We start from the raw sequence: 14,164 nt of genomic DNA, 5'->3' as shown, positions 1-14,164 counted from the left end.
GTTCCATCCATGACTGTACACCCTACTATTAAAGTCACCTCTTATCTGAATTAACTGGCAGTTTCACCTTGAAGAGAAGTAAAGCCACACCTGTGATCCTCTATCGGCGCTTTTTGCTTCAACCGGATTTTCTCCTCAACATAAAACATTATCCTTCTATTAAAAATTCAATAGACAAATAACTGTTGAAAAGAACTATTATATGGAGGGAATAATATAAGGAGTTTGGGTTTGAGTTTTGTGGGGGTTTGAAATGGCCGAGTATAAACTCACTTTGAGCTGTAATACATGTTACAACTCTAGTTATCTATGCTGTGCATATAAACCTGGTTGATGGGATTTGTCTGATAGATGTTTATAAGCCTGGCTGATGAAGGAAGCCAGTCATATACAAACCTGTGGTAGATTAAGGAGGAGGGCTAGCTACAGTCAGGTCTAATTAGCTCATTGAGGGTTAGCAGAGACACACGTTGTTGTAACTGATGAGGCAGCTCTATGCAAATTCCACTCATGGACATACCTTCTCTTAAGACACTGTTCACAGATCTCCACTGCTCTGTCAGATTTTGTCTGCCATGAGATATTACGCACTGTATGGATGGGAGAAAAAGCAATGCTTCTGTAAATCTTCTCCAAGTGCCAGCAACTAAGAACAGCCAACTCTAGCTTTGGTCAAAATAAGATGAGAAAGGGATTCTAAAGCCTAATCAGGCTGTAAGAGCAGAAGGAAGCAAGAAGAGAGGAAGAGGAGCTGCCCACCAAACTGCACATAATCAACATGACTCCGGAGAGAAGCGGTGGTCATGAGGGCTGTGGCTCCAGCAGTCAGTGGAGCTGAACAGATAGCAGTGGGAAGGTGGGGCTGTCCTGCACGGGGTAAGAACATACACTGGTGGTGTTCATAGCTAAGTCAAGGAACGCCCTGTTTCAACAGACAGTTTTACTAAACTGACTCGAGTGCAGCCCAGCCTTTACCTGTATCCCTTGATCACCTCCAACTAAGCATAAAAATATCCATAGAGAAACATTTCATCTTCAGCCCACACTTCATCATTATAACAATTAGCACAGACCACAAAACCACACCCTGTAAGGTTTCCCTACTCAAGTTGCCATCTCCCAATATCCCTTGTAAACTCACCATTGCATCCAAGCCTTTACTGTCCTCTCCTCTCCCCAGATAATAAACTGCTGAGGAAAAAACAGCATCACACCAGCTTTGACCAGAGGATGAGCATCTAGTTGAATAAACACTGTGAACTGTTCACAATGCAGCAAGGCATAAACATGTGAAAAGAGACAGAAGAGTTAAGAGTAGGAACAATACCGAGCTTTTCCTTTCTCTGGTTTTGTGGAATTTATCAGGTGTAGTATGTGTGAGTGCATGATAACATGGGAATTTAACACTTTAAAAGGAAGTCTGGAGTGTATCTGATGTACACACTTGTTTTCTTCCTTCGTTTTAAATATTTTTCATTCACTGCCGGTGTTAACACACAAGTCTAAGGCTAAGAGAAATACTTCAGCTGGTTAAATCAGCTTATGCAGGCGATGCACTTAGCTAAGTAAGATGAGAGCCCAGAAATGAGCCCAACTTGCCAAACCTTACTATCAAGCAGTGTTTATAACTCACAGTAGGTTATCACCAATGTGGCCACATTAGGGAGATACCGTGACATCTGGTATTGATTTCTGGCAGGATTTCGGTCCTTTTTGAAACCTCTACTCAAGTTGGAAAGATAATAAAATGCATACATGCTATTAAGCAGACTTTTTAATTATTATTTTAGTAAGCACTAAAATAGGCAGTTATATACTGCAGCAAATCACAGACACAAAGAAGTCATGCTGCTCCCTTGAAATCAAAGCACTACCTCCCATCAACAGCAGCAATATGAAAGGTGAGAAAGACAATTCAACATTTGCAGAGCAGGTGGAGCACATGTGTTAAAAATCATGAGAAATCCATTATATATTTTAATGAAATAAACATCAAAAAGCTGCTCTTAACTCCCAACATCAAAAACTAAAACAAAGAAATGCTCCACAAACCTTCAGTTCTTCCCATTTTAACAAAGGCCCTAAGTAAGCAGGTCTGTGGAAGTTAAAACATTCAGAACAACCCCTATTATGAAGACTCGAGAATTTGGTACATTCTAAACTACGTGTCACTTGTTGCATGCACACTCCTGCTTACACCCAGTATTAGACAGCTCAGCGAAGTCCCAAATAATCCATGAGGAAGTTAGGAATGAGAGTAGCAACTTCTACTAACTCCTTCTCAGCTGAAACTGTTTAACATAAACAAATTCAGGGTAGTAGCAGCCACAAAAAAGTGTGATCTAGTTAATGCTGTAAGCAACATCTTATCTGTGATTCATTACAACGCTGCCAAGAATTTTGCAGAGGGAAAATCTGTGTAACTGAGTATTTTTATTGATAAGGTCAGTTAAAAAACATACTAGAAGAAAGAATAAATTATTTTAAATAAGTGACCAAACATTTAAACTTTCGGGGGAGGAATATTAAAATACCCAACATATAATTTCTGGAAGCAATTACACTAATTAAAACAACACTGAACATTTGGAGTGAGACATTTTAGGGAAGGCATCCCAGGACTGCCTCCCCAAAGACATTGATCAACTTGGGTGTGTTCAATTAACAGGAGAAATTAATTCCAAGTTTAAACCCCTGCTGCTGAGAATCATCCCATCTTCAGCGCCCACCCCCAACCCCTTAGCCCAGCATTTAAATCCCTGGACTGTCAGCAGGAGCTTTCTAGATGAGATGGTTTATTTGACAGATTGTTTTCACTACTGATGGACTGAAACTACAACTCCAGTGTTGCCAGTTATAAGCTTCATCAACAAAACAAATAATACTCCATGGTCTGAGATGCGGATGGCCTTTTAATTTACACTTCCATTCCATTTCATAATTTTATCTTCCTCTTGGCTAAGCTGAGCCAGACCGTGTTAACTCCTGATGACTCTAACATGCAGACATTGCCTAGAAAAGCAGGGATCCAAACCACAAAGACTTTCAGTTGCTCTCTGTTGTGACCTTCTGGAATTCCAGAAACAGTACAGACTGCCAAGTACAATCCCTAGTATTAAAATAAAATCATTAAAAAAACTGATTTCAAATTGCTTCAGATAGGAAAAAACAATCTCTTCCCAGACAGAGATAGGGGATGCTGTCCACATGACTGAGCTGGTGGTTGAACTAGTCAGTAAATTCAGTTTCAGTATGTCTAGTGCAAGATCAAAACCACCACAGCTGCATGACGCACTGATTAAGTGCAACCCACCCTGCCAATTCTAATTTTACACTGATTTCTGCTCCATCAGGTAGCGTCTGTCCTTCTGCAACCAGCACGCAGCCAGCACAAACATGATATCATGTGATCTGGCTTATGTGATGAGAGTGTGCTACCAGGTGATTTGGTACTGCACAAAAGTGGTATTAATGAACATGGGATCATAGCCCAGGGCACAGAGTAAAACAATTTGTCAAGGTCAACCACACAGGCTGCTATTAGAGCTGCATATAGTATCCAGTCCTCCTTAAGGCCAAGCTAGTTTTGTTACCTTCTGGGCAACACTGCTGCCCAGCATAACAAACACAGCTTTCCAATTACTCCAGGGTTCTGAGGATTTCTTTGGCATTGTGGTTCTAAATACTAACCCTGCTGCCAGTCTGCCGATGGAGCTCCCGGTTCCATGTAATGGCCCTAGGTCCAGAACATTTCTTCTCCCCCAAATCCTCACTCTGCTAAGCAGCAGAGTGCTGCCCCTGCTGCCCCACTCCTCCCCACACAGGCCACAGGCCATTTCAGCAACTGCAGTGTTGACACTGCAAATATTTAGGAGAATGTTTAGCTTGACAAATGTAAGTAACCACAGTGAAGACAAACAAACCTATGTTCTTGTGCAAGGGTTGCCAGGGTTTAGTCTCCAAAAAGCAGGACGTGTTTTCATGCGTGCTATGAGACACTCAGACACACTACTGAGGATGTGCTATATAACCCACATGAAATAAAACACTACTCTTACTTCTTTATATCCTGCTCACTAAAACAATATTTTTATTGCAGCTCATCAATTGTGGACTCTGACATATTATTGCAATGAACTATACACACAGATTACTAATTCTGGGAAAATAAAGAAGCGGCTTCCATCAAATGCTGAACCCAACACATACAGAGACAGACACAAAAAAGCAAAGTAAATATTATAAAGTAAATATTAGAAATGTGTTGAAATGCATCTTTGTCCCAGTTTCTGCAGGAAATGGAGAACATGCCTACAACGGGGCAATATTGTTTGAATTACTGTTTGGAGATGAGTAGGGCAGAGCATTATGAATTACATCAAAGAACTTGCACTGAAAAAACTTTAAATGTTAAAGAACTTCATAGCTAGTAAATTGCCTGTAAAAGTTTCAGTCAGCCCTATGGCATTACATATACGCAGAGGCATAACTATAGAGTGACATACTATTTTCCTCTATTATCCTGCCTGAGTCCTGACAAAGATTTGATACAATGCCCACACGCTGCTTAGAAGTGATAAATGCCCCATCCCTGGCAGTGCGCAAAGCCAGGTTGGACACTCTTGGGTGACATGGTCTAGTGCGAGGCATCCCTGCCCATGGCAGGGAGTTGGAACTAGGTGATCTCAAGGTCCTTTCCAAAGCCCAAACCATTCTATGACTCTATGATTCTGTAAGATGAATTATCAATATGAACTGGCTTCATTAGTAGCTAGCAAGTAAAAAAGCAGTAGAGAGCAATTCTAGTTATTCAAGGTACCAAAATAATGGCCAAGGAAACATACATTGTTAACAAAAACTTTAAAGATTAAGCAATTTCTCTAGAAATCTATATACTGTTCCATGGGAGAGAAGACATTGCACAGGTATAACGCTTTTCACCAGGGGATTGACTTGCTTCCATTGACGGTGTGCTTCAGTATGTTGTAAGTGAACTTTAAAATAGACTCATTTGCTTCTACAATTATAGAGTCAGGACAAATGCAGTGAAAGACTAAAACAGCTCTTTCGTCTTTCCTACCAGTCCAAGTAAAGATACATCCATTTCACTGAACTCTTTTCCATGGCAGCAGACTCCACAAACATCTTCCTGAGCTATTTCTGTGTACCAGAGGACTTTTTTGATGAAAAGAGGGTCTCAAAATATTCATGGCTAGCACACAAGATTTCAGAGTCAGGAAGCACTGATGCCCTGCACGTATGAGAGCAAACACTCTGAACTCAGCTGGAACAGTAAAGGTCATAGTTGCAGATATGGGTATTGTCAGCAGATTTTGTCCTAAAACATGTTGTCATGACAGTGCAGCAAGAAGAAAAAGAAGAGCAAAGTGCTCATTAGGAAAGCATCAGCACCAAACAAGGCTGTTTGTGCTATGAAACTCACAAGTTCCATGTCAAAAATTGTTTCACTGACAGTGCTGTAATGGGTATCACAGTGCCAGTCACTGGCAGAGTCTTGAACCAACTAAAGCGCATGAATCCCATGGGACTCGTAGTCTGCCTGTTACTTAGCCCTACAGAAAACTAAGTGTCAAACTGATTTTGAAGCACAGTCCCATCTCTACAGGCAGCAGAGGTCACTGATGACACTGTCAGTACCTGCCACACTGACTGGGCTGGGTCATCACACTAGTTCTACCGCCATCAAGGAGAATAGGAGCTGGATGGAATCACATACCCTGGTTGACCTCGTTATTCCTTCAAAACCCACACAGCAGGTGGAGCTACCACTACATAAAGTGTTTGGTTGCTTCAGTTTACTTCGGCAAAAGAGATGACCTGGCTACATTGGCAGAACCTTCTCCTCTAGGACCAGTGGCCAACACAGTTCTGCTGGCAGAGGCCAGGTAATAAAGATACTATCTTTAAGTCCCTTTCATTTTTCTGAGACCAAGGAAGACTGTCCAAGTCACTAGAGCATTACGTAATGAGTTTTAAGTGACAAAACTGGAATTCTTCTAAATAGCCTGCAAGCCAAACATAGCCCATGGACTTTGCTGTACAGCAGTTTTAAACAGGATTCTTTCCTTTTCTGCAGATGCTACTTAGATCACACACAAGCTGCACACTTGGAATGAATACGACCTACATCACTGAAGAGAACTGTTCCTCTGCAGGATTAGATCCTACACACTTGGCCATGAAGATAATAAGTAATCTGCTCTAAATTACTGACAAAGTGAACAAGCGCCCCCTCCTATCCCCAGTCCAGTGAACTCGTCTAAAGGGAACTATTACCAAAAATAAAAACAAATGTAAAAGTAGTTCCTGTATATTCTGCAGAGACAAAACTGCTCTCATACAAGGAACATGGTGCAAGGAACTCCTCCTCTTTGCTAAAGGAAGACTGATCACTTGACAAGGTGTGAAGCCACACAGGCATGAATGACTAACACATTTATATATCAAACTCTATCAAGACATATACCTACATCAGCTGTATGTAGTTTTACAGATAAAACCCAACAAAGAACATGTTTAATCTCATTTCCTGTATTCAAACTATAATTACCTTTGATCTAATTTACAGTTATAATTGTCTAAATCAGTTTCCATGCAGGACAATCAGAAAACAAAGATGCCAGCAGCCACTGACATGTTGATAGAAATGACTCACCTAGAACAACATGGGAATGCTGTTCTGAGCACAACACAGATCAAACATAGCACCAATACAGCTTTTAATATTTCCATCTTTTTGTTCCAGCAAAACACCACCTCTTTCCCAGCACTCTTTCAACCAGCCTCTTCCTCATCTCTCTATGTGACCTCATGACTTCCTAAATCCATGTCCTTTACCTTTCCCCCGCCTTTTCCCACTCTGTGCATCCTTAAACTGGCTCTTCAAATTTTTCTTAAATACATCTATGTTTTTATTCCACCTTACTCAGCTTTAGATATTACCCTTCCTCACAGCACCCAGGCTTAGCAAAAGGCAGACACAATTCAAGCAAGATAAACTGATGTTTGGCAAAGCAGAAACTTGCGAGAGGAAATACGAAGCAATCTCTGCCAGAGATGCCACTGCCACACTAAGCACTCTGCTGTCACCTCCAAATGAAAAAAATAGCCCAGCTTCTCTTTCCCTGCAGAAGAGAGGCAGGAATAAATGCAACATTCCAAAGTTTGCTATGTCTTCCTTGTTCTCTAGACCAGTCTGCAATAAATACATTGTGATTCCTTTCATTTAGAGAAGTCCATGGACTTCAGAAAATTTACGCTAGGTTTTACAGTCCCAAACAAGCCGAATGCTTGAAGAGCTGATACAGTGATCAGAGTTCACCACCAACACTCCTGCTAATCCAGAGAGCACAATGGGAGTGAGAAAGCAGGCACAATATGCTGGCACTCCGGCCACTTGAGAGCTCTCCCAGAGCTGGGGACACTTGAACTGGATAAGTCAGCTTGGGTCCCGAGCACTTGGGTCCTCTGCAAGAGTACAAAGAAGCCTTCAAGAGATACTCCAGCTCCATCAGTCTTTTGTTGTTACACTAAACATAAAAGTGCTGTCCAGACTGCATGGAAAAGACCCAAATATTGGGTAATTTATTTTAACATAACCGTTAAAAATGAAAAAAAAGAAGCAGTAGTAGGAGTCCAGTCATTACACAGGTACAAGAAAATCCAGTGGCACAGGGAGTTTCCACAAACAAAGGATTTCCCACAGTCTATTGTTGGAAACAGGGTGATTCAACTGCTCATTTCTTGCTCAACAGGCTGCTGGTTCTACCAGAAGAGGATGCTGGTGTGTTCCACCTTCTGCTTTCCACCTACTGCAGCCTCAAACAGCAAAAACCCTGACTTTTAAAAACATGGAACTACTTCATGCTAGTTAATAGTTGTACTTTTGTTGTACAGTATCATCTTTTTGTCAATGGCATTTAAAGGTACACATAATAAAATAATAAACTAGGAATTTTAACTGCCTCTGTAGCCTTATCTTGCTAACATCCAGTTGGATGTTTCACTACAAGCAAGTGATCAGAAGGTGAAACACAGAATTACAACATACTTTCAGATTCACTGCTGTAGGAAGAAACTAAAGACCAGAAAAAATGACAACATACAAACTCACAAAATAATAATATAAAATAGGCTTCGCAGCTTCAGATAAATACTGTTAACACTGCATACAAAAAACACTGCTTGTGACAATGTCACAATGGCTCCCCAGAGAAAGCCCTCAGGTAAGGAATTCAGATGGAAGCAGGGAGCAAGCCAGTGGAGGCTATTTTAAAGCAGAGCATTTAAACAGCTACCTCCAGGTGCAGCCCTAAATTCAGCAACGGTTTCTGTTTCCCAGAAGTGGATTTTAAGCTGTCTTTGGCAGGTAGCTGGAGATACCCTGTGCAGTTCTAGAGGCATGGCATGTACCTATCCTCCCAAAACAAAGCACTAGCTGTTATTTTTTAGAGAACAGAATGTATCTGTTCTACTGCAGAAGTTTATTTCTCTTACTCTTACTCATAAAGGTTTGCTCAGGATCCTGGCAGTAGAAAGTACAGAGAATTCCCTAAAGCAAGGTACGAAGCAGAGATAGGAGAAGTGTGGCTAGAGGCTAATAGATTAACCAATACTGGCTTTATAATCCATGTAGACTCTTAAATGCGTTAAATGTCTTGGAGCTACATTTTTAAAACGTTAGGAATGAAAGAACTGGGAAGAAGCTTGTTTTAGCAAAGCAAGGAGGAGTGTCTGACACTTAAATGTCACACATAAATGAGATACATTAGGGAAAAAGGAGGAAAAATAAAACCCAACCCTTCCAGGACTTCATATTTTTTACACACAGGCATAGATATGCACACAGCAGATACTGCTGAATCCAGTCCTAAAAGCCATGAATGTATCATTGCCCTACTTACACCCACAAAAATACCTTCAGTTAAACCTGTGCTTAACTTAAAAGATCCTGCCTGAACGCATCTGAAGTAAACAGGATTTGAGTGTTTTGATGGTGAAAGCATGGGCTTAATCTTTACATTCCTGAGGATGAAGAGTGTCTTGCTTATACACAGGAACAATAAAAGAAGTCACACTGTTAAAAATCACTTGAAACAATAACACATCACTTAGTTAATAGGTTGCAATCAAAATATAAACCTACTGTGTTTCACTCGAGTCTGGATACACATCATTAATCTCCAGTGATGTGAGGACTACGTTATGTTTTACTAGGAACACTTTAAAAACCATGGATAGTCCAAATAAAAGGAAAAAGCTCTGATCCATCCAGTTTCTGACAAATATAAATTTGGAGGTCTGCAATTATGGTGACATCTGAGTTGAAATGTGCGTTTAAAGACTGCATGGGGAACACTCTACTTAATGCTGTCCGACATTTGCTGATGTAGACATAGCTTTCGACTCCTTTTAAACATGTAATATTTAATTATTTGAATGAAGATTTTTCAGTTAAGTGTCTGACTCAGGGTGATTTAAACAATTTATTAAAGGAAAACCTTTCCATGAAATAAATCTCACGTAGGTATTTCTCAGAGTAGAATTAGTGGAAAATGCATTGCTTTGCTCTCCTCATTTTGTTTTAAAAATAGCAAAAAAGCAATAGCAAGTCAGATTTAACTGAAAAGCTCAACTACCTTCATGCTTCAGAACATTGATTCCACATCTTAAAGGGAAATCAGGGGTTTGCCTTTTTGATATAAATCCATACAAAACTGACACCTGAAAGTCTATTTGCAGACACTAAAATCAGTCACTTTGAAAGCTGCATTCTCCAAGCATGATGTGGCCCAAAAAAGCTAAGTGATCAAGTGCAGGCTGCACTGAAACCGACTTTTTCAACACCTGGATCTGCTGAGCAGCCTACACTTCCAACACCTGCCTGCCAATGGCCAGGCTGCGACCATCAGAAAGGAGCAAACTCAGGAGCCGTTTCGAGAGTGGTCAGGGAAGGGCAGAAGCAGCGGCCGCGCACTGGAATCGTGGTAACGGGGTTACAGAGCCGAGTCCGACAGCCCGGGACCGATAACGAAGGGGCTGACAGGAGGAGAGCCGTGAGGCACCATGAGGGGACGCTGGCGCGGGAACGGCCGCCATGGTGCTGATGGGGGGGATGCGTGCGGGCACCACAGAGTCGAGCACGCGGCAGACCCTCAGGCAGCCCCGCGCCTCGCCGGACACCGCGCCGGGCGGCCAGCGGAGAGCGCAACCGCGGCGCCCCCTAGTGGCCAGTGCTGCGGCCGCCCCGCCGGGCCCCGCCTCACCCCGGCCCTCGGGGTTTTGTTCTGCCCGCGAACGGCGGAACGGGAGAAACGCTCCGAACGCGTGCTCTGCTGCCTGACCCACGGCGTCCTCCGTCACCCCGGTTTGCTGATGGAAAGGCGCTTACCCAACGCGTGCTCCCCACGCTCCGTGCACATTGCCCCAGCACCTGCTGTGCAACTGCCATCACGCTCAATGAGCCAGCAACCCCCAAGCGTGCCGGAATGAGACAGCCCTTGCACACACGGGCGGTCAGGGAGCAAACGAGACCCTTGATGACTGAGCAAACGATTAACAAGCTCACCCTTTATTAAGCACCAGGACATTCATACAGCAGGAAGGCTGTGGAAACCAGGCTCCGGAAACCAGGCTCCCACTGCCACAACCACTTTATTCCTGAAATCAGCTGCCTCATTCATTATGCAGCGTCCATCCTCTGCAGTACACGAAGCAGGTACCAGCTGAGACTATGGTGTCTTAACTACACATCCCCAGTCATCCCCAAAGCACTGCTCATCCCATATCCCAACAGGTACAGGAGTTTTGTGGGGAGAAATTAGAAAATGCATCACACAGCATGTGAGCTGGTTAGAAAAATTAATAGTTGTACTGGCAACTTCAGTACTTTATGATTGTCAAAGATCTCTCTTCCCGACTATGTATTATTTTAATGTCACATTTGTATCTATTAAAAGATAATGTTTAAATAAGGACATGCTTTCATAACTTCAGCATAAGTGGCAGTTTACCTGATTCACCGTTTCTTCAATTGCCCTCATATAATGATTAAGTTCTCTGTCCATTGCAGCATATTCTATCATGACTTTTTCCATGCTGTTAACGTCCTCTACATCATCTGCAAAACAAAATACATTGTACATGGATGATCAGATATACTGTTTTCAGGCAGCATTTTTTCTTTGCAGATATAGAGACAAGGATTAATGCCACGAATATCTAAAGCATCTGTAAGGCATGGCAGGTGCTTTCAAACTCTTCGGCGTATACTTTTTGCCTATTTTGCAACTGTGGACCTTGACATTTCTTGGGTAACTTGAACAAACAGCTTACTCAGAAAGACAGTTCCCTGGTTTCATGTGAACAAGAGAGAGTGTGTGTGATTTCATCTACCAACACCTAGTCATTAGGCAATCAGGATATTTTCTGCAAAAGTTATATTTCATGACTCATCATCACACTGCCTCAGAAATAGTCAGAAGAGACTTAAATGCCCTCTCAGTACAGTATAGTTCAGAGCTATAATTAGACCCCTTATCCCCAATAAACATAGTTACTGCAAAATCAAAACAGAGCCAGCATTTTATAACACAGGAAATAATGGGATACTGAATAGCATTGGTGAATCAAGCAGTAAAATTTTAATTGCCAGTGAAAATCAGTGAATACAGGACATGTGCTTAGTAATTCACATCCACTTTTACTCTCTTCTGCATTCCTCCTAATCTCACTCCTTTCCTCTCTAACTACACCTCTGCTTTCCCATTCTAATGTTGCTGTGCATCCATTTAGCTGGATAAGGACCTTTCACAGATGCTACAGGGCTGAACAGCTGTGTCTCCTGATACATGCATGTACCACACCGAACACCGTCAGCTGCGAGAGGACTGCCAGACATGAGCCCCTCACCCTTAGAAATCAGAAACACAAGTTTCTGCTCCTCCTGCTCCCATTATTCCTACCCTGCAGTTTCCAGGTAAAGAGAAAACAGCAGAAAGCAGCTGGAAGCTGTGAAAGAGCCCCAAAATCTGCCGTGCGGCATTAGGGGTTGCCATTTCATGGAGTATTCTTCTTTAAAATGAGTTTAAGTAGCCAATCTGTGGTGTTAATTTGAGGCAGAAAATCATGGTATAGCTTTTTTAATTACTTTTGTTTGTGAAGAAAATGTCTTTTGATCTGGCAAGCTAGTGCGCTTCCTAAGTTGCTAACTACATTAATATGCTAGAGCACAGAAATCTCTCTCTGCAGAAAGCTGACATAAAGCATTGTGTATGGCCATCTCAGCTTGAGAGCAAAATCTGATGTGTTGCTGAAACACATCACCGAGGGACAGGAGCTTTTTACCATATGAAAAAAAGATGGATCCAGGAGACAGAAGGAAAAGCGCTAAGATGTATTTACACACAAAAGTTACATAATAAGCCATACTATTTTGTGAACATGGCAATTAGAGTCATGATGTTTCCCTTAATTAGATACAGGCTTGGTATGTATCCATTTTTCATTAAGTAGATGAACGGATGTTGCAGACACAATCTTGGCATTCCTGCAATTTTCTTCTGAATAATCAGCATTTCTCTCTCCCTTTTCCCTTCTCTCCCACCCAATTTCCATATCCTATCTGGTAACTATGATCATGCTCTTTTTCCTTCCTGCTAGGAAGCATATGAAGTGCCTCCTTCAAGGCTGACACAAATGGCACTCCATGAATCACAGGAAAGGTTTGTGTAGCAAGTAACTGTCATTCTCCTCCCATGGCCAAAATGAATCATATCCACAACATAAGGAAAGTACTGTGGCCTAAATCTTTTATTTTTCAGGGGAAGAGAAGTGCATTGTTAAACACCAAGAGAGCTGTATGAACACCCTTTTTCCTAAAAGTTACAAAAAGCTTTAGATAAAGAATAATAATGCTGCAACTTGAGAGATGCATTAAAATAAAGCTCAAATAGGTGGAACACAGCTCAGGTATGAGGGCTATTAGCTGTAAATACATCCTGCCCTACATTCTTCATGTACTGACCATTCCACCTATCCACTGGCTTGTTTTAAGTCCCTGTGATGTTCAGGGCTGTTTCCCAATTGCTATTCTTTCATGCACATGAAGTATGTCATATATACTGGAAAACTGCTCAATGTGTCACTAACACATGATCATAGCCTGCCCTTGAAGGCGTTATGGACATAAAGATAGATCTGAAGGACTGTACACAGGTCAGTTGTTCTCCATCCCCTATTTCTGCTCTTTGACAGATACTAGAGTCCATTTTCTATCTGCAGTTCAATCCATAGTCCAAAGTGCTGAAGGCTAAGAGAAAATCTCTCATGTTGTTCCCAGCCACTCACGTCCCCATGTCCTAAACAAGATTTAAAAGAAAACTTACATTACGGGCTATTCTACTTGTCTTTAAAAACCTTTCCTTGTCCCACACCACACACTGCAATAACCTGCTGAGCATGGCTGCTCTGCTCCCACCACGCTCTCCCTTCCCCTGATGAGCTCAGAGCACTTCTGCCCCTCCCTGGTAAGGAGCAGATGCAGAGCAGAGCTTGGGTGCACATGATGACAAGCTGTGGGTGACTGCATGGGGATAGAAAGTTTTACAGCTCATCAAGGCAGGGATCCCAGCACCTTCAATGTTTCCTTACAACAGACTCCACCACAGGACTTATCAGAACGCACCCGCTGACCTGATCTTACCAGGGAACAAGAAATGAGGGAAAAGAAAAAGTATCTAGATTAGACACAAGGAAAAAGTTCTTCCCTGTGAGGGTGCTGAGGCACTGGCACATGGTGCCCAGAGAAGCTGTGGCTGCTCCATCACTGGAAGTGTTCAAGGCCAGGTTGGACGGGGCTTGGAGCAATCAGGTCTAATGGAAGGTGTCCCCGCTCATGGCAGGAGGTTGGAACTCGATGAGCTTTAATGTCCCTTCCAACTCAAACCATTCTATGATTCTAAAGATGTATCTCTCTTCTTCACCACCCTACAACTCACTCTCCCAAATCCCACCAACCCATTAGTTTAACAGCACTACAGTATCAAGAAGCATCAAAATTTAATAATCATATCAAGCTTTTGAAAGATTCAGCAGGCACTGTCCATTACGCACTCTGCAAGCCCTGCTGCTACTTTTATTTCAG

General features: G+C 42.2%; 1 protein-coding gene across 1 annotated transcript in view; it reads right to left on the bottom strand.

Annotated features, from left to right (window-relative positions):
* NSMCE2 (NSE2 (MMS21) homolog, SMC5-SMC6 complex SUMO ligase) overlaps positions 1 to 14,164 on the bottom strand; it is a 132,584-nt gene that overhangs the window by 91,192 nt on the left and 27,228 nt on the right. The window contains exon 3 of the mRNA XM_080611431.1: positions 11,034 to 11,140. Coding sequence (XP_080467557.1) covers positions 11,034 to 11,140 — 107 coding nt within the window. The remainder of the gene's footprint in view (positions 1 to 11,033; positions 11,141 to 14,164) is intronic.

This window comes from Psittacula echo (assembly GCF_963264785.1).
Source record: "Psittacula echo genome assembly, chromosome: 2".
Classification (NCBI taxonomy): domain Eukaryota; kingdom Metazoa; phylum Chordata; class Aves; order Psittaciformes; family Psittacidae; genus Psittacula; species Psittacula echo.
This window is presented reverse-complemented; position numbering and strand designations above follow the sequence as displayed.